Source organism: Plodia interpunctella, chromosome 26 (assembly GCF_027563975.2).
Source record: "Plodia interpunctella isolate USDA-ARS_2022_Savannah chromosome 26, ilPloInte3.2, whole genome shotgun sequence".
NCBI classification, from domain to species: Eukaryota; Metazoa; Arthropoda; class Insecta; order Lepidoptera; family Pyralidae; genus Plodia; species Plodia interpunctella.
In genome coordinates, this window is record NC_071319.1 from 4,205,312 (window position 1) to 4,228,143 (window position 22,832).

General features: G+C 34.6%; 1 protein-coding gene across 4 annotated transcripts in view; it reads left to right on the top strand.

The window, feature by feature from the left end:
- LOC128681071 (nephrin-like) overlaps window positions 1-22,832 on the top strand; it is a 298,109-nt gene that overhangs the window by 127,982 nt on the left and 147,295 nt on the right. For 3 of the 4 annotated variants that reach the window (XM_053764654.2, XM_053764651.1, XM_053764653.1), the window contains one exon: window positions 22,603-22,818. In XM_053764654.2, the coding sequence (XP_053620629.1) occupies window positions 22,728-22,818 (91 nt within the window). In that variant the 5' untranslated portion in view covers window positions 22,603-22,727. Of the gene's footprint in view, window positions 1-21,980; window positions 22,195-22,602; window positions 22,819-22,832 lie in introns of those variants that run through there. The other variant, XM_053764652.1, reaches the window with a different exon arrangement.

Genomic DNA, 22,832 nt, shown 5'->3' on the forward strand with positions numbered 1-22,832 from the left:
TCAAATAACCTATGTGTTATTCCAGGTTATTTTCTACCCGTGTACCAAATATTAGTTGGGATAGTTTCAAAAATCGATAATATGTTTTCCGATACTTTCCTAATGAACCACTTGAGTATGTCTGAGAGTTTTTGAAAATGTATTTGATAGAAAAATAATAGATAGTAGAATAAGACACAGTGGCGTGCGGAGCGTCGTCTTTTAGTCTTGTTCCTCGTGGTTTAGTGTCGTGATCATTATCTTGACAATATGAATGTATGCGGTTTACCCCCAAATGAAACATCGGTATACAATCGATATTCTATAATGGCATCACTACACAGTCGGCAAAAGTGTGGACTCGAGCCAAACGTAGTCATAAAAGGGTGTCGTAAAACACGGGCTCAAACACAGAGGCAATGGAAAAGTATAGATCCAGGGCTGTAGTAGTTTGTAAGTTCTACATCTTATGTACCTGTCTATTACAATATTGTATCTAATACTAGCTTTTGTTCGCGGCTTCGCCCGCGTTTGTTATGTACATCGGCGAAAAAAAAAATTATTGTCAAGATCTCGTGTTCTAATCAAGCGGGTCTCTTCAGTACATACATAGACACTTACAGTTTAATTACATGTGTAGGTAGATCGTCTTTCTCTGCTGATATCGAAATTCGGACTGTGTATGTTATAAAACTTATAAGTTTATTTGTTGGACAAATTAAAAAACCCCGACTTTCAATATTCATTTCGCTACAAAATTTGAACGGCTTAAATGATTTTGATCAAACATATCTAAGAACCACCGCATAAAAATTACCTATCAAATAAAAAAACCGCATCCAATTCGGTTCACCCGTTGGTGTATTACGGTGCCACGTTTACAGACAGACAGACACACTGAGCGGTCAAATTAATGACACCCCTCTTATTGCGTCGCGGGTTAAATAGTTGCGTTTTGAAATTTATTTGATACAGAAGAAATTGTTCCAGTAGTTTTAAGTCGTGATTTGACAGTGAATAGGCAAAGCAGATTTCCTCACTCATAAAGTCACAACCAAGTTTTTAAATGAACACAAGACAATAAACAAATTTATTCATTGAAATTCCGTCTGCTCAAGGATCTAGGTCACCGTACCGACGTCTGGGTGACGATGTCGAGCATAAATCAAGTTTTATGACGTATTGACGATTTTTCAAGCACATTTGTAGCGTGCTGCCGCAACCGCCGCGCCCATTCGGCATCATTAGAGTGTGTTAAGTACATACCTTTTAAATTTCATAAAAATCAGACCCACGTTTCGAAAGATATCGCGTCATAAACATACATATATACATACATACAAAAAATGTATTTTTGTCCTAAGTTTTGTAGACCTCGCTCGCCCCGCTCGATTGGTCAATTTTATGAATGACTGATTTTGGAAATGATTCCTTCCTTAAGAAAATTGATGGATCGTAATGACAGCGCGTGATAATTACATTATACGTGACTTGGCCGTTGGTTTATTTGTGAGGAAACACCCCTAATTAAAGTATTTTTCAATTAATTTTAATCTAATTTGAATGGATTTCTTATTGCTAACCTTTATTGTCCCACTGCTGGGCAAAGGTCTCCAACATCCCCTTCCATTTCACTCTATCTTGCGCAACGTCCGATCAGTTCTTTCTGAATACCCTCAGATCGTCGCTTCATCTTGTTCGTGGTCTTCCTCTGTTTCTGTAGCCACGTCATGGTGCATTCGGGAGATATGACCCGCCCAGTCCCATTTGAGCTTGGTAACTTTGAGTCCAATGTCAGCAATTCTGGTTTTGGAGCGAAGTGTTGTGTTTCGCATGCGATCTATTCTTTTTAAGCCTGACATGCTTCGCTCGATTGCTCTCTGGCAAAACTTGTGTTTGGACTTAAGAGGCTCTGACAATGACCACGTTTGGGCACCATAGGTTAGGACGGACAATATACACAGGTCAATGACCCTGCGTTTTAGAGATGTGGGAAGGCCCTTCATAAATTGAATGGAGTAGTTAAGAAATAATTTGTAATTGCATGCTATTTTTATGGCTAGATAGGCTTGTTTTGACCAGATATACCAGCCATGTTATTCAAAACACATGAATCGTTTTGATTTGATTTTCTATTTTGATGTATCAACACGTAATTATGTTTAAACATAACATAAAATTTTACTATTATATTTATTTAAAATTTTATACTTAATAAAGTAATCACTAAGTATTCCTTGTCAATTGGAACCTCCTGGCCTCTCGCGTACAGAGGGAAAGCGACCTGACGGCATCACTCTAATACCGTGGCAGAGAGGGCGTTGCCTTTTATGGGACGCAACATGTGTAAGCACATATGCGGCGTCCTACCTCACTAATAGTAAGCGTTTTCTTGGGGCCGCTGCAAGGGTGGCAGCTCGACTTAAAATGGCCAAATATTCTGTTTTATCCCATCAGTACGAATTTGTCCCAGTTGCCGTGGAAACGACTGGTGTTCGGAGGCGAGGGTAGGCGGAGACGATAGGATGGCGTTTAAGGTGCCGTGGATATGACTACCGCTCCAGATGGTACTTGGTTCAAAGGCTATCAATTGCTATCCAACGAAGAAACGCACTGGTACTTTTGGAGCGGGTACAATTCGGGGTGGCATTTTTGATTGACATTGCAATTATTTATGTTTTATTTTATTATTTGTATTTTTAATGATAAATATATATCACTAAGACTTAGTTTGGCATTACCTATAGATTTCATTGCTTTTTATAGAGAAACGAAAAGCTTCATCGACACTGCTATCTTTTACATGTTATTTTTGGCATAGATTTCATAATTAATGATTACCTTTGCCATTTTAATAGCTTTTCACAGAATGTGCTCGTTTCATTTATCGCGGAGCCATCTGTCTGTAATAAAACTGATTTCGTTAGGTCTAGCAGGCATATTTACCGACGCGTGAGTCCGACTCACACTTGACTGTTTATTTTTATATTTATTTCAATTGTTTCCCTACTAACAAAGATAATACTTATGATAATAATAATAATAAGCAATTATGTATTCAATGTGCCCGGATGAAATTATATCTTTATGATATTTGCTTTTACTGCCATTCCAATTGTTATTCCAATATGGCGGCCGTTGTTTTACGTCATGATTGAAGCGTCTACTGATGTACACTGAAAATTTATACTTTTATTTTTTTAATTATATTTTTTGCTGAGCTGAATCGAAACCACATCATCAAAGAGAATGTGGTTGTTCAAAACATAAATAAATATGTATGGACTATAATCACACAGATTGAGTTGGCCCCAAAGTAAGTTCGAGACTCGTGTTATGGGTTACTAACTCAAGGATACTGTATTTTATAACATATTATATATAGATAAACATTCAAGACTAAGACCAATCTGAAAAAGTTCATTTTTCATCTTGACCTGACCGGGGGTCGAACCCGGGACCGCCAGTGTAGCAGTCCCGTGTGATGATCATTAGGCCACGGAGGCCGTCAAGAAAGAAAGGGATCTTCAACGCGAGAGTGAATAGCTCATCTCTGCTCGCATCAGGTTAGATAAGCGCCCAATGCACCCAAATTTCTAATAAAAAAATATCGAAGCATAGTATTTCAACGAAGTTGGTGCCAAAACACAATAATCTCATTTCTGCCACACGAGTAACAATCCGGTTATTTGCGTCGTGTCGGCAACTCCTTTGAACTTTTTGCGAAGATTTAGATCCCAATTCCTAAACAACGACCTCTTTACGCTGTATTGGGCCTGATTCACCGTTTGCTAATAAAGTATCTGATAGACTATGAGGGGAAGGAAAGCCAACAACATTCATAGATGAGATAAAAGACAAGGTAAAACTCGTGTTGTATAGCGAGGTAAAATCTCAGGCAGATAACAGAATAGAATGGAAAATACTCCATCGACAAAAACCATACAGACATAAATTTATTGAGTTTGTATTGTGTTTTATGATGATGAGACTATGACTTGTCGAATATCGTTAAAAATTGTGTTTCACAAATGTTCTAAACTTCAGCCAGATTTATCTAGAAGTTAGTTTATCTGTCAAATTACAATAACACACAAATAGAGACAGTCCCTAAATATTTCTCCCAGTAGGAAGTACCATGAAACTGTAAAACTTCTTCACCTAATCAATCCCATTTGTTGCATTACTTACATGATACCTTAATGACGAATGTCTAGCTTCTATGTAAATAAAACTGATGTTATATAAGGAAGAAGGGACCCAAGAAGAAAGAGTTACTTCAGGCAAAAAAAAAGAAAAAGTGTCGTGTCGTATCAAGAAGTGAGGCAATTAGCTATGGAGAGAGAACAATAGAAGAAACTCCACCGACAAGAGCCTCGCTCATAATCAAAATCAATCAAAATCAAATCATTTATTCAGATTTTGATGCTCATAAATTAGATGATATAACATTTAATCCAGTAAATAATGTTTTGAAGTCTACGCTCTCCCTTTCTGTTCGCCCACACACCAAACAATGAGCGTATTTCGTTATTACGCATTTCATATAATTTTTGTGCGTTTCTTTGTGTATCAGCGTTTTTCTAAAAGTCACTTTGGTATCATTGATTTTTTGATTCCCTCACGAGAAAGGTTGATGTATTATATGAACTTACTAACCGTCAATCCCGGCTTCGCTCGTGTAAAAACATAATACATTATATACTAAACCTTCATCCGGAATCACACTATCTATTGGTGGAAACCGCATGAGAATCCTTGCAGTAGTTTTTGAGTTTATCGTGAACAGACAGACGCGGCAGGCAGAGGTCTTTAATTTATAATAATGTAAGGATGTCGCGTTTTTTCAAAATGTTAACTCCCGCCGACAGAACGAGGAGAGTTAAAAATTTAACGTGTCTGTGTATCTGTATATCTGTCCGTGACATCGTAGTAGGCAAATGACTAAACGAATGTAGATCTTTTTTTATTTGGAAGATAATTTAATCGAGAGTGTTCATAGCATATGTTTGGAAAATGTGCGTTCAGCGTTTGGAAACTGTCAGCTCTTTTCGGGGAGTCAGGGTTTTTTAAATTATATTATATATTATTAGGTTTTATATGTAATATAAGGCGGCATCAGAGTTTCACGTTATATAATAACATTATATTACTAGAGGAAGGATTAGTGTAAAATAAGAACTGGCAGAAGCCAATGACTTTTGATCTTGACCCGACCCTTAAGTTTTTTTTTTCTCTCCGAAAGTTTCTAAAAATATTTCCTTAATTTGATAATGGGGGTGTCTTCCCCAAGGGGAGAATCTTAATTCGAAACAATTTTGCTGTGTCACGGACAAGAAGCTCGCTTTTGGCTTAACCTGTTAGCCTTACGTTTTCAATTTCTTTCATAAGATAAAAGAATAAGTTTCTCCATTGATTTTTTTTTTACTTGTCAACAATCAATATAATATTATATAAAACTCTTCCGTTACTGAGTGACTGACCGAATGACAGACAACGTACAACAGAAACTGCTGGGCGTAGGAAGCTAAAATTTGGTATTTAGGTTCCCTGGGGAGTGTAGGTGGGCACTTAGAGAGGATTTTTGGAAATTTCACCCCTATGGGGGTAAAAGGGGTGAAAATTTTTATATGAAAGTTCTACACCGTTGAAGATAGTGACTTGAAAATTTGAATTTTGGTTGTTTACAACAAATTAATGAATACGTGTTTCATATTTTCATTCCCTTCAAAAGGGGAGTGAAAGATTGTATGGAACTTAATAGGTACAATTGTCGAAATAAAAAGCTGAAAATAGATAAACATACTCTTCATCATATTTCTTAAAGAATGACCGTGATTTTATTATGAAATTTATCGAATCGAATGTCTGTCGAATTTATTGACATACTATCTGCGCCCCGGAGCTTCTCTTCCTTAGTTATGGATAAAAGGTACACAGGTTATATTCCTTACCTTATGCTTATATTACCTGTGAAACAAATTTCGTAACAATCGGTCCAGTAATTTTGCGCGAAAGAGTAACAAACATACAAACTTTCGCATTTGTAATATTAGTAGGAAGAAATATGTCTAACATCCTAAAAAAACATCAGATATACAATATTATGTTTTATTCTGATTTGAGTAAGAAACTCAATTTCTACTACTTAAATAGTCATTACAGTGTCGAAGTGTTGTGTTACATATATCTTTTGTGATAAGATGTTTTTATTGACCTGACCGCTAACGATAGGGATTCCATGCTTAATAACAAAAAATGGGACTTTATTTTTTTTAATTACACGAGCATTTTTATTTATTCATTCAACTTTATTGTTCTTAGTAAAATCATAATTGCAAATAAATGGCAAAAATAATATTTAACGCATTATCCTCCCAAATATTAGGAATTAATATGTTTGCACGCTTAATACCTATTTACGCAATCTTTATACAAATTTACAATTTGAATTTGAATCGGAATTCTTCAAAGAAGTTTGACGGCGCGAAATTGTGTTTTCGTATTAGCTCAACAAATGAATATAATTTGTCTATGGAAACTTAAGTTTAGTGTAAAAGACTACAGCTGCAAACAAAGTACAAATTGTGAAATCATGTTTTAAAGAAACAATAAAAAAATTTAAATTGTAAATATGTGCTACATAAATTACTAATAATTGATCGTGTTTATTCATTTTTCACTGCTGAAATAAACTTTAAACTCATTTTAATATTAATTTCACCTTGATACCTGAGTTATCTATCGTTTGAATAGACGGGACTACTAGGTAATGCTAGAACGGTTCAAATTCAAATTCAAATCATTTATTCAGAAATTAGACCTTCACAGGCACTTTTTCTCGTCAATTTTTATATTTATAGTTATTTCTCACAAGCTACAAACTACTGGCATTTCGAAACGACCACTGCTGAGAAGAAATGCCGAATGAAACTCATTTGAACAGTGTTGGTCCCTATCATGCCAGATCGGCTTACCATTATTGTTTCTTACAATGTTTTTTTTTTCTCTAATAATATATAAAAGTAATTTCTCTAATAATACATAATGTACATAGTCAAAAGTTCCTTTTCTACACCTCGTATATATTCTGATATCTATGCTTTCTACCTTTAGAAGTACGGATCTCTGAATGTAAACACAAGCTAGAGATAAGGGTATATGGTCACCCTACCAGTAGGCGTTAGCGCCCACGTAGCCATAAATAAGTAACGTCTTAATATGAGTTTAGCCCTTCATACAAATCCGACACTAAACACAATATGACTTTACCTTTTACTATTGACATTGTAAATTTAGTTTTTTATGCTTTTTGTGGGTGGGTGGGCGATGTTGAATTATTGTTGTACTAGTTGCGCCCCGGGACTACGGTTTCGTGGGAATTTAGGGAATATCTTTCTCTCGACCTAGTTAGTATCTACGTTCATACATGCAGACGCGACAGGACGTATAACATGTAAGGATAAGTATTTGTTTGTATGTCAACATTTGCGCCATAAACTATGAATTTTCGCGAAGATGAATAACAGAGAGAGGAGGTAAAGGAGATAGAACTTACAATGTGTTTTATATAATCGTCGATTCTATTGACCGCCATACGACTAAATAAAAAATCTAGTAAAATGAAACAAATATTTCATCTCATATCATACTAGCGGCCCTTCCAGGAGTTCATAATATAAGATCTTCATAAGGCATAACAATATCCATTGATGGAAAAACCAAACAAAAATCCATGCGATAGGTTTACAAGTTCAACTTCACCGAGGCGACCATTACTTTCATTGACAATGACAAGCCGTCGCAGTAGACACTGAAGCTGTGACAATTCCCTGTCCGTTTAGTATTTGTTGTGGTAATGCAGGATTGCGGTGGTGCTTTAATGGTTAAGACGCCCGCCTGTGGTTCGAAAGGTCCCAGGTTCGAATCCTACCCGTGCCACATGAGTTTGTATACCAATCTGACTCATGTATAGTAGTTGTCATCGTCCATCACTTGCTTCCGGCGAAGGAAAACATCGTGGAAAACCTGCACACTGGTTGATTCTTATTAACGGGCGCACGCCAGTGTAGCAGTCCCGTGTGATGATCATTAGGCCACGGAGGCCGTCAAGAAATTAAGGGATCTTCAACGCGAGAGTGAATAGCTCATCTCTGCTCGCATCAGGTTAGATAAGCGCCCAATGCACCCAAATTTCTAATAAAAAAATATCGAAGCATAGTATTTCACCGAAGTTGGTGCCAAAACACAATAATCTCATTTCTGCCACACGAGTAACAATCCGGTTATTTGCGTCGTGTCGGCAACTCCTTTGAACTTTTTGCGAAGATTTAGATCCCAATTCCTAAACAACGACCTCTTTACGCTGTATTGGGCCTGATTCACCGTTTGCTAATAAAGTATCTGATAGACTATGAGGGGAAGGAAAGCCAACAACATTCATAGATGAGATAAAAGACAAGGTAAAACTCGTGTTGTAACAGATAACAGAGTAGAATGGAAAATACTCCATCGACAAAAACCATACAGACATAAATTTATTGAGTTTGTATTGTGTTTTATGATGATGAGACTATGACTTGTCGAATATCCTTAAAAATTGTTTTTCATAAATGTTCTAAACTTCAGCCAGATTTATCTAGAAGTTAGTTTATCTGTCAAATTACAATAACGCACAAATAGAGACAGTCCCTAAATATTTCTCCCAGTAGTAAGTACCATGAAACTGTAAAACTTCTTCAGCTAATCAATCCCATTTGTTGCATTACTTACATGATACGTTAATGACGAATGTCTAGCTTCTATGTAAATAAAACTGATGTTATATAAGGAAGAAGGGACCCAAGAAGAAAGAGTTACTTCAGGCAAAAAAAAAGAAAAAGTGTCGTGTCGTATCAAGAAGTGAGGCAATTAGCTATGAAGAGAGAACAATAGAAGAAACTCCACCGACAAGAGCCTCGCTCATAATCAAAATCAATCAAAATCAAATCATTTATTCAGAAATTATTATAAATTTGATGCTCATAAATTAGATGATATAACATTTAATCCAGTAAATAATGTTTTGAAGTCTACGCTCTCCCTTTCTGTTCGCCCACACACCAAACAATGAGCGTATTTCGTTATTACGCATTTCATATAATTTTTGTGCGTTTCTTTGTGTATCAGCGTTTTTCTAAAAGTCACTTTGGTATCATTGATTTTTTGATTCCCTCACGAGAAAGGTTGATGTATTATATGAACTTACTAACCGTCAATCCCGGCTTCGCTCGTGTAAAAACATAATACATTATATACTAAACCTTCATCCGGAATCACACTATCTATTGGTGGAAACCGCATGAGAATCCTTGCAGTAGTTTTTGAGTTTATCGTGAACAGACAGACGCGGCAGGCAGAGGTCTTTAATTTATAATAATGTAAGGATGTCGCGTTTTTTCAAAATGTTAACTCCCGCCGACAGAACGAGGAGAGTTAAAAATTTAACGTGTCTGTGTATCTGTATATCTGTCCGTGACATCGTAGTAGGCAAATGACTAAACGAATGTAGATCTTTTTTTATTTGGAAGATAATTTAATCGAGAGTGTTCATAGCATATGTTTGGAAAATGTGCGTTCAGCGTTTGGAAACTGTCAGCTCTTTTCGGGGAGTCAGGGTTTTTTAAATTATATTATATATTATTAGGTTTTATATGTAATATAAGGCGGCATCAGAGTTTCACGTTATATAATAACATTATATTACTAGAGGAAGGATTAGTGTAAAATGAGAACTGGCAGAAGCCAATGACTTTTGATCTTGACCCGACCCTTAAGTTTTTTTTCTCTCCGAAAGTTTCTAAAAATATTTCCTTAATTTGATAATGGGGGTGTCTTCCCCAAGGGGAGAATCTTAATTCGAAACAATTTTGCTGTGTCACGGACAAGAAGCTCGCTTTTGGCTTAACCTGTTAGCCTTACGTTTTCAATTTCTTTCATAAGATAAAAGAATAAGTTTCTCCATTGATTTTTTTTTTTACTTGTCAACAATCAATATAATAGGTTCCCTGGGGAGTGTAGGTGGGCACTAAGAGAGGATTTTTGTAAATTTCGCCCCTATGGGGGTAAAAGGGGTGAAAATTTTTTATATGAAAGTTCTACACCGTTGAAGATAGTGACTTGAAAATTTGAATTTTGGTTGTTTACAACAAATTAATGAATACGTGTTTCATATTTTCATTCCCTTCAAAAGGGGAGTGAAAGATTGTATGGAACTTAATAGGTACAATTGTCGAAATAAAAAGCTGAAAATAGATAAACATACTCTTCATCATATTTCTTAAAGAATGACCGTGATTTTATTATGAAATTCATCGAATCGAATATCTGTCGAATTTATTGACATACTATCTGCGCCCCGGAGCTTCTCTTCCATAGTTATGGATAAAAGGTACACAGGTTATATTCCTTACCTTATGCTTATATTACCTGTGTAACAAATTTCGTAACAATCGGTCCAGTAATTTTGCGCGAAAGAGTAACAAACATACAAACTTTCGCATTTGTAATATTAGTAGGAAGAAATATGTCTAACATCCTAAAAAAACATCAGATATACAATATTATGTTTTATTCTGATTTGAGTAAGAAACTCAATTTCTACTACTTAAATAGTCATTACAGTGTCGAAGTGTTGTGTTACATATATCTTTTGTGATAAGATGTTTTTATTGACCTGACCGCTAACGATAGGGATTCCATGCTTAATAACAAAAAATGGGACTTTATTTTTTTTAATTACACGAGCATTTTTATTTATTCATTCAACTTTATTGTTCTTAGTAAAATCATAATTGCAAATAAATGGCAAAAATAATATTTAACGCATTATCCTCCCAAATATTAGGAATTAATATGTTTGCACGCATAATACCTATTTACGCAATCTTTATACAAATTTACAATTTGAATTTGAATCGGAATTCTTCAAAGAAGTTTGACGGCGCGAAATTGTGTTTTCGTATTAGCTCAACAAATTAATATAATTTGTCTATGGAAACTTAAGTTTAGTGTAAAAGACTACAGCTGCAAACAAAGTACAAATTGTGAAATCATGTTTTAAAGAAACAATAAAAAAATTTAAATTGTAAATATGTGCTACATAAATTACTAATAATTGATCGTTTTTCACTGCTGAAATAAACTTTCATTTTTCACTGCTGAAATAAACTTTAAACTCATTTTAATATTAATTTTACCTTGAGACCTGAATTATCTATCGTTTAGACGGGACTACTAGGTAATGCTAGAAAGGTTCAAATTCAAATTCAAATCATTTATTCAGAAATTAGACCTTCACAGGCACTTTTTCTCGTCAATTTTTATATTTATAGTTATTTCTCACAAGCTACAAACTACTGGCATTTCGAAACGACCACTGCTGAGAAGAAATGCCGAATGAAACTCATTTGAACAATGTTGGTCCCTATCATGCCAGATCGGCTTACAATTATTGTTTCTTACAATGTTTTTTTTCTCTAATAATATATAAAAGTACATAATGTACATAGTCAAAAGTTCCTTTTCTACACCTCGTATATATTCTGATATCTATGCTTTCTACCTTTAGAAGTACGGATCTCTGAAAGTAAACACAAGCTAGAGATAAGGGTATATGGTCACCCTACCAGTAGGCGTTAGCGCCCACGTAGCCATAAATAAGTAACGTCTTAATATGAGTTTAGCCCTTCATACAAATCCGACACTAAACACAATATGAGTTTACCTTTTACTATTGACATTGTAAATTTAGTTTTTTATGCTTTTTGTGGGTGGGTGGGCGATGTTGAATTATTGTTGTACTAGTTGCGCCCCGGGACTACGGTTTCGTGGGAATTTCGGGAATATCTTTCTCTCGACCTAGTTAGTATCTACGTTCATACATGCAGACGCGACAGGACGTATAACATGTAAGGATAAGTATTTGTTTGTATGTCAACATTTGCGCCATAAACTATGAATTTTCGTGAAGATGAATAACAGAGAGAGGAGGTAAAGGAGATAAAACTTACAATGTGTTTTATATAATCGTCGATTCTATTGACCGCCATACGACTAAATAAAAAATCTAGTAAAATGAAACAAATATTTCATCTCATATCATACTAGCGGCCCTTCCAGGAGTTCATAATATAAGATCTTCATAAGGCATAAAACTATCCATTGATGGAAAAACCAAACAAAAATCCATGCGATAGGTTTACAAGTTCAACTTCACCGAGGCGACCATTACTTTCATTGACAATTACAAGCGGTCGCAGTAGACACTGAAGCTGTGACAATTCCCTGTCCGTTTAGTATTTGTTGTGGTAATGCAGTAGTTTGGAGCTTTTCTTGACTCGATAGGTGCACTTTTTATAATAAATTGCGGTGGTGGTTTAATGGTTAAGACGCCCGCCTGTAGTTCGAAAGGTCCCAGGTTCGAATCCTACCCGTGCCACATGAGTTTGTATACCAATCTGACTCGTGTATAGTTGTTTTCATCGTCCATCACTTGCTTCCGGCGAAGGTAAACATCGTGGAAAACCTGCACACTGGTTGATTCTTATTAACTTGTGTGTGAAATGGAGAAGGCAATGGCAAACCACTCCATTAATAATGCCAAGAAAGTTGTTGTGTGTGTTTTATTCAGCCATGACTATGACTATGAAGAAGAAGGATAAGTATTCTCTCATCATTTGCGCCATAAACAACATAGATATTTAATTTATGATACTCTACTCGAGTATGTTTAAATATGCTGTTTATATGTCACGGATTACGGATTAACGAAACAGTTTCGGAAATATTTGTACATTTTTTCATGACACTATACACTATATAACAATGAAATATATATTTTTTACAGCTTTATAAAGCTTACTTAAACTGCTGAATACGTTCAGTATAATCCATAATACCTAATTCATTTTAATATTATAAAAGCGAAAATCTGTCTGTATGTTTGTGTTCCGCTTTTACGGCTTAATCGCTGGCAACTTTTTTCAAAATTATAATGAGGAAGTCATGGTTTGCATCATGTTTTGTTTCAAATTTACGCGGGCGCAGCCGCGGTCAAAAGCAAAAATTGTATTAAATTTAATATTGTATTACAAAAAATTATCTGATTAAGCTTTTTATGTAAAAAGTATAGAATAAGAGTTTTCTTTGCACAAACTCTCCCCCCCCCCCCCTTATATACCTAGCTATGGCCTCGTTTCCTATAAAACATATCCTCTTCGGTCATCATTCAAGCATTCACTTATCGGAGTTCCATTCAGAACTGACGCGTAGTATCAATGAACACAAAGGGCCTATTCGGAGACATTCGCTGGAGAGACATCTACCACAGTATAATGAAAGAGTTGCCTACTACTACTAATGTTACCTACCGCCGTAGTGGCTATCTAACCTTTCAAGACGATCAATGAAAGAATCATTGTTGTATTTCAACTGTGTCTTTTGTGTTGTTTCCAGGTTTTAAACTTTTACTTTTATGGTTTAAGATATTTATTCTCATTAAGAATTAGAACAAATTCACTTCACATGAGAACAACACAATTACATCTAAACAACAAAATCTATGTTCGGTATGCGCGTACAAATTTGCGTCTCACTATTATTAAGTGTTCGGTGTGCGTTTACCCTCACTTAAAAATATTGCATCGATCGAGCGGTCACAACTTCTTTTACGAATTTTTATATTATGTATTTTTTATGACAGTAAAGTCAAAAAGCGATTCAATTATACTTTAATGAGAAATAAAATATACTAAATGTTGCTATAAATAAAATTGATCAATCAAAATGATATTTGATTATCTCGTTTAGTTATGTGAATGCAAATATATTTTTTTTATATACCCAGGTAATTACCGTACCAGTAAACGTGTTAGCGGTATGGTGGATCAATTGGCCTTCAAGCCTAAGCTCTGTCTACCCCATGGGGGAACAATTCACTGGGAACTATATGTCTCTCTTCATAGTCTTTCCTCATGGTTGAGGGTCGTGGTCATTAGTTGAATGTAACACACATAACAACTTTCTTCGCACTATTAATGGAGTGGCTTGCCATCTCCATGTTCTGTTGACTGTATCTGTGTAATTTATTAAATAATCTTTATTTAACACATAGTTCAATATGTAACAAACTCTTATCTGTAAACCGACCGTCTATGAGGCTACACTTGACAACTAAACACGATATAGTTTTGTTGATGTTAATAATGTTCCCTTGATAGTGGGCGTTTTTAAGTTCCGTTTTTAAGTGAAAACTTCTTTGTGCACTGTTTGTGTTGGGTTAAATGTTAAACTCGCATCAGGACGATCGAAAATTTCTAAGACGTCAAAAATGCACAACGTTAATATTCACGTTTTCACTTCTGCCGACGCTCCCGTTTTTTTTTCCAGTACGTATTCGATCTCCAACAGGGACGAATCTAGGACGCAGATGGGAGCAAAGTATTTTCGTGAACTAAATTCTGCTTCTGGCAGATTGGTAACGAAGATGCCAGTAATAATTTATACGAAGTCCGCTTCTGCCTAGACCGAGTGGAAGCAATCCCGCCAGAAATTTGTTCCCTATGTAATTGCTTTAATTTAGCTTCACCTGTCCCGATGTCTGTAATAAAATCTTACAATATAAATTTTACCTACTTCGTCTTGTCCTACAGAGTTGGTATTTTCCACATCGCTTCAGTTTTCATGACAATGCATTACTGTGATAAGCATGACTGAATGGTGCACGCAGGATTGTCTCCCGACGAGGAACTCCTCAACGCTTTGTCACACATTGAATTGAATAGAATATGCGATTAAAACAACAATTGGTAAATTCCGACTTCATTATTCGAATTGCGGTTCAAGTTTGAGGGTATTTCTTAGGGAATTACATTGAAATTGTCCATTTGTAATGTATCTAGATTAATACGATGTAAGCAACATTATGTCACTTGTGCTTGAATAGTTTACTACTAAGCTGACTTTAAACACAGACAAGACCAAGTGTATTATATATATAGTTCTCTCTTTCAAACGCACCCCAACTTGATATTCCTTTAGTAGTTAATGGTAAAGTATTAGAATGGGTACACAGTGCCAAGTTCTTGGGCATTACTGTGGATAGTAAGTTTAAGTGGGATAAACATATTGAAATCACGGCCAAAAAACTTAGTTCGGCAGCTTTTGCAGTGAGAAGGATCAGACAATGTACAAACATCGAAACAGCTAGGCTCGTGTATTACAACTACTTTCATAGCATAATGTCTTACGGATTATTGTTATGGGATAATGCAGCTGATATAGAAAAAAATTTTGCCACGTGATTCCTTGCGAGAATTATTCAAATCGATAAATATTATGACTGTTGCATCTTAACGAAATCTAACTTACACCTGTATAAAACATTGAGCGATGTTAACAGTGTAATCACTCGTAATAGGCATAAACTTTGTATGAACAGATTCCGACTTAAAAAGGTTAGGCGGTTTTTCGTGGGTCAAAATGTAAAATTGTTCAATAAACTCCCTGTAGAGGCTATTAACTTGCCAATGCCAAAATTTAAATCATATATTAAAAATGCTTTAATAGCTAATGCTTATTACACAATTAGCGACTATTTAAATGATAAAAAACCTTGGACCCTTCCTAAAACTTCCACCTCTCACACTTGATCTTACTTTTTTATAATTATTTATATATTTTCTTGACATGTTTATTGCATATATTTTGACATTTACTTGTAAAACATATACGTGATTTGTGATCTTCAAGTGTCTGAAAGTAACATAGGTATCTATTATGTTAGATTATGGAGATCGAGTATGTCATGCACACTCAAATGGTCAAACCGGTGGCGGCGTCGTGGATCGGGTCGGGAAGTTCCCTCTATTGTGGTTGAGCTTCGCGATGACTGACTCACGCGTCAACTCGTGAACGGGTGCTGCCGGGGGAACTGGTCAGCTCGATCTTTTATTAAAAGTTTTTTTTTGTTTGGTTAATTATACATATATATATATTTTCCTTTCATCAGCACTTGATCACAATTATAATATGTTTCAGTATACCTTTTGACTTTATTGTGTACTTACATTGTTATATTACTGATAAAAAATTATACATAAATTTATATTTAAAAAATGGTAAGCCCTTCTGGCATAATAGGGACCAACACTGTTTGAATGAGTTTCTTTCGGCATTTCTTCTCAACAGTGGTCGTTCTGAAATGCTAGTAGTTTGTAGCTTTGGTAAACATAATTTAATTTAGAATATGACGTGAAAAAGTGCCTGTCAAGGCCTAATTTCTGGATAAATGATTTGATTTTGATTGATTTTTGATTTTACGAATGTGTTGCACCATTCGATGAATTCCTAATATTTGCAATCAATTTTAAGTTTATCAAATATCATTTATTTGTCGATAATCATAGTTAATTATAGACAAAATCATGGTATTCGATAACCTTAAAAATTACACTTCATTTACTTCATTTGTTTATGAATCACTGGGTTCTGTTAAGTATATACTTGAAGCTAAAGTATGTTTTGTCACTATCGCCTCTGTTATTATTCTAACAATCGAGGAGCAATCAACGGTTTTTCAAAATCTAAATTAAAAATGCAGGGATTTTTACTTTATAAAAAAAAGCTTTCACTGATGATTATGAGTATGTTAATAACTTAATTTTGATTAAACTTGCGACCCGTCCTGGCTTCGCTCGGTTAAAAACATAACAAATTGTGCACCTGAACCTTCATCAGGAATATTGGTGAAATCCACAAGAAGATCCGCAAGAAATTTTTAGTTTATCGCGAACAGACAGACGCGGTAGAGGATTTTTTTTAAAGGATTAGTTTGTTGGATTGTGCCCCTTATGACGGATGTGGGGTGGAGTAAAAAAAGTTTTACGTACAATCGAAATAAATCGTGCGAAATAATTATTCTGTTTTTACTTACTTTCATAAATTATGTATTTGGAAATAATATGGAAATAATTATGTATTTAATAATGTAAATAATATATTGTATTTGTATATAATCATAATGTCTAAGGATAGGTAAGTTGGCATCAGTCATCTTTGACGTTGATTTCAACTTGGCAACAAATTTAAAAAATGTCACACGTTGTGTTTTTCTGCACAGGTTAAAGTTAACGTCAGAGTTGGCGATGGAACCCAATCTAAGGGTGAGTTGCACCGTCAAATTTGACGTTGATTTTAACCCATGCGCGTCTAACGTTTAGAAAAAATACACACCATTTTTTCAAAATGTTAGACGCGCACACTTTGTGTTTTTCTGAACACGTCAAAGTTGACGGTGCAACCCACTCTAATTCGTAATACGTTTTGTGTCGTTAAATAGCATTACATTACGAAATCGTTTCGAGTATCGATTCGATCGAATCGATTCCCGCGAGGACAGCACGAGTGGCTGATCGTCTCGATAACAATGTGCCTATTCAATTGGTCACAAATTGCTCTATTAACACCAGAGATTTGTACTGTCATTCGACATTTACTAGGCGATCTATTTATATCGGCTTACGTTAAGTATTGAGCAGGAGTATGGTTTAAAATACAGAACAAAATTTTTTTTACAAGTGTAGGATAGCCATGGCAAATAAATTTAAAGGTTCATTGCAAATAAATTTCAAAGATCATTAAGCATATTTGAAATTGGCAACTATTCCCGCGATACAGACGTGAAATATACATATATTTACTTGAATTTTCTAATAACGAGTGTTATGTAATGAATAAGCGTGATGATAAACAATTATTCATTATAATAGAGATAAATTAAATAATAGAACGTACTTACATTTCAACAGCGTTTATTCTCCTTTCTTTTCTAAACCATAGAGGGCTGATCGCTCACAAAAATGGCGGCAAATATCTGGTGAGATATTTGACAATAAATTGACAATAAATAAAGATAATTAAAGTAGTTGTTATGACCCACCGGTCATAACAACTACTTTAAAATATATTTACACAATGCGATCAGTCCGAATTAATCATACAATTAATATATTATTTATTTATTTATGTATTAATACAATATTTATTTATTGTTTCTAATACAAGAAAATAATTTTTGACTTGAGTTTTTGCTATAAGCTTTTTCAACAGTTTTGGTTATACGTACAGTATCACCACTTTACCTCTAATGACGGGGTTGACACAGCCAAGACTAGCGACGAATCAAGTCATGCATATCGCAATAATATTGCACTATCATGCCGAACACTGAACGTGTGTAATAATTTTCAGCTCAATCGGTTAATGTATGTGCTTTAAAATTGAGCTGCAAGATTCCACCTGAACATATTTACCATCTTACATACTCTCTCTGTCTATCGTCTCTAGGCCTTTGAGGTGTGTTACATAAATTGTGAATTAAATAAATCTAACAGCCCGTCCCGGCTTTGCTCGGTAAAAACATAATAAATGATACTCCAAAACCTTCCTCAGGAATCACTTTATTTATTGGTGAGAACCGCATGAAAATTCGTGCAGTAGTTTTTAAGTTTGTAGCGAACAGACTGACAGACGCGGTAGAGGACTGTTTTATAATATGTAAGGATTATATACACAATTTGCTGGCCCGTTGCTTAGGAGAAGAATCTTTAATCAATAATACTTACTTTCCCTTAGATATTTACACTCTGCATGAGATAAGCGCATACGCGTCCTTTCGTCCATTCTATATTTTTAATCCCCAACGCAAAAAGAGAGGTGTTACAAGTTTCACCGCTATGTGTGTCTGTATGTCTGTCTGTCTGTCTGTCTGTGAACGTGGCACCGCGGCTCATCAACGGGTGAACCGATTTGGATCAAATCGTGTTTGATCAAAATCGGTCCAGCCGTTCAAAAGTTGTCGCGAAATGACTATTGAAAGTCGGGGGTTTTTTAATTGGACTTACAAATAAACTTCTTCTATAGATACCATACCAGCCATCATTATTGCAAATTCTATTATACCGAAATTTTGTTTTTGAAATTCTTTTTTTAAGTAAACTACCTATTTCAACTTTAAGAATTGAAAAGGTCGTTGACCTTACTATTTACTAAACAAACAATCAGTATTTATTTTCCATGAGAAATAGCTTCACACTCCAATAGACCCAGTTTCGTTTTGATATCAAGATTTAGATCTTTATGGGTTGGACACCACGACTTATAGTACACTCAGTTGAGTGGGTGGTCGATAGTCGATACTAGTGATGTGGCGTTCTCGATATTTTACAATGACAATGAAGCAATTGGGGACACTCTGGGTAATTCCTTCAGATGATTTCCGATTTGATGGAAGTTCCCTTACGAATCATCCGGAAATCATGGGAATATTGAATTTTTCTCTGGCACTGTGTGCGAAGTGTGAATTCTGCTATTCATATCTCACCATCGACTGGATTTGCAGTGAGACGCAGCTAACCCATAGCAGCTAACCAATCACAGTGTGACACAACGATAACCACACGGCAATTTGTATAGTTCGCTGCGTCTCACTTCGAATCGACTCGATAGTGAGAAGTGAAGTGCAAACCCATACTGGTTCGATTCTATTCAACTAACGTTAATTCAAAATCGTATTTTCTTTTCAGTTGTAGACAGAGAAAACAATAGATATCTTTCGTTTCGCTCATACAAGATAAGAGTAACGCTTTTCCCGCTTTGTATAAGAACTTGTATGGAAATGTTCTATTTTATTTGGCAGCGCCAGCTCCTTATTTTTCTTTACTTTCGTCTTTAGTTTTCTATGTCTTTAATGTTTAACCCCCGACGCTAAAAGGAGGGGGAGTTATAAGTTTAACGTGTCTGTGTATCTGTATGTCTGTCCGTGGCATCGTAGCAGACAAACGGATGAACTGATTTTGATCTAGTTTTTTTTTTTACTTGAAAGATAATTTAATGTTCTTAGCTATGTTAGGAAAATGTGGGGTCAGCCGTTTGGAAACTCAGCTCGTTTTAAGCAGGTGAAATGCATGGATCTTAGTAATCGGGGATTTCTTAAACATTTAATTTAGTTTTTATAGAAGTATGTATTACGCAGTTAATCAATCAGTTTATAAATACTTCTTTTTTCTAAATTATGCACGTCTGGTTTTGAGTGGAATTGGTAAATTTTACGGTTCAAGTTTTCTTTTGAAATATTTATAATGTATTCTATTTAATACATTCCTGTAATTCCAAATTCAAATCATTTATTCAGAAATTAGACCTTCACAGGCACTTTGTCAATTTTTATATTTATAGTTATTTCTCACAAGCTACAAACTACTGGCATTTCGGAACGACCACTGCTGAGAAGAAATGCCGAAAGAAACTCATTTGAACAGTGTTGATCCCTATCATGCCAGATCGGCTTACCATTATTGTTTCTTACAATGTTTTTTTTCTAATAATATGTAAAAGTTCCCGTAAAAGTACTCTTAATTTCCCAATTATAATAAATTTAACCTAACATCTGTGACTAATTTGATTTATTCGGAATTCCGTGATTACAAGTCAGAGCTTAAAAGCTCAGCAAACTGCGAATAAGCTCGGTGGAATGAAATATATTAGGATTTCCTAAATTCTGTTCGGGGAATGTGATTTTTCGCATCGTAAATATGAAAATGTTGAGAGTGAATATTTTCAGTGAAATGTCCGGTTTAAAAATATCCCAATGTTTTTTAAATGTTTTTATTTATATTCAAGGAAAATAAAATTGTGAATTGCTATTAATATCAGATATAACGCAAGCATATAATTATTATTATATAAGTATATAATTATTATTATATACTTATGTTCTTTCTTAGTCTATCAAACTCCTTTGTACCTAATATTCTCTGTAAGCACATGTTTGGATTACAGCCTGTTTTCTTTGTATTTATCTTTATGAATATTTTATAATTGTTGTAATCTGTTTTGTGCGTGAAAAAATAAATAAATAAATAAGCATGTTTATTTACATAGCCACGTTTATGGAATAATCCAAGTTAAAAAATAGAGGCTCTATATATTTTAATCATATATTTAAACTTTTTTTTTCTAGACCTGTAGTGGCCAGTTATTAAAACAATGTTGAATCTGCACGAAAATGCTCCATATGACTGGTAGTTTAATTTGAACGTCGAACCATTTTTTCAAACGGTGACAGGCAAACAAGCCTGTGTGATTTGTTTCGCATTCGCTAGTGGATTTATGAAACCAGTGACAATACTCGATTCATGTGCGTATATTTACCGTGAACCGTAGTGTTGTCGATTTGTTTATGTTTGCACATCACACTGATTTGTACAAAACAAAAATGTTGCATTTTTTACACACAGAACTTTGTCTTCTTGTTATAATAGATTTCAAATCTTTAAAGGTAGAGTTGACACATAAGTATTTATCAATATTTAATCTACCTACATTTCACATTTATATTCTTTGTCTCGAAACCCGCTTAAAATATCTGTCCACTTTTCACTGTCGAATTTCTCGAGGGATTTATTCAATTAATCAATTCATTTATTTGCATAAAATGTAGGTACAAAAGGTTTATATCATTATAATATGTCCCTTATACATTTTACCTCTTGCAAGGTACCGAAGGTATCAACATTACATTAAATAAAATAGTGAAAATACATACTTATTATAGAGCATTATAAAAATGATCTTTTTCAGATTTACCTGAGTCTTGGATGTTTATCTATATATATTTATGTTGTAGAATATAGTATCGTTAAGTTAGTATCCCATAACACAAGTTTCGAACTTTCTTTTGGGGTAAACTCAATCTGTGTGATTGGTCTGTATATATTTATAGATTATATTTAGAAAACATGCGCAACAGATATCGTAATGTATCTTTAGAGATTGCCTTAGATTAATTACCTATTTATTAAAACAAACAAACTTACCCACGCATTGCTATGATAGAGGCAAATAAACAAAAAAAATAACAGGCGCAGAGATTCCGCTTCCCGCCATACGGGCCTAGTCCCACGTGGAGTGAAGACGTGTTGAGCGTTACTCTAACGAAAACTGCGCGTATACGTGTTCCAATTCGAATTTCAAAATGTGAATTCTAAATTTGAATATTCTCGCCTTATTGGACTATTGTAAATAGTGATTGGTGTTGAGAGTTTTTGAATGTTATTTTATCGATAAAATCTATTTTGTTATTATTATATTGTAATTTAAAATGGACTCAGTTGAAAGGTGACCACAGAATTTCACATAATACAGTTACGAAATATTTTCAGGCAAAAATATTGGAAATATAATACATTTTCAGAAATTAAATGTCATTTATTGTGACATTTAATTTCCAAGAATTTATTTATTGTGTAATTAACTACATCCCCTTACTTGTTCAGATTAAAATTTATATTTAAATGGTATTTAAATAAATACAAAATCATAGCTATTATTTAGTTCCAGTTCAGTAATTACTTTTGCTCTACTTGTAAATTTTACGAAATAAATACAATTTTACGTGATGATTTATTTTAATTTCGAACTAAATCTAGTTTACCGAGAATTATTTGGAAAGTCGGAGTAAATATTTTGCTGGTTTCTTTTTTATTAAATTTTCCGATATATTAATATTTCTTTCTATTGTTACAGGAACTGAATACCTTAGTGTTGTGACTGAACAGCAGAAGTGATAGTGATGTGCAAGTGCGAATTTGTGATTATCGATATCGATAAATACCGGTTGTCAGTGCGATAGTGTTGTGCCGACATCGACAATGGAAAGTGCTCGAGTCGCTGTTTGTGTGTTTGGTTGTCTGTTGCTGTATCGAGTGCAGGCACAGCAAGAAGTGCTGATAGAAGAGTCATGTAAGTAGTTTTGA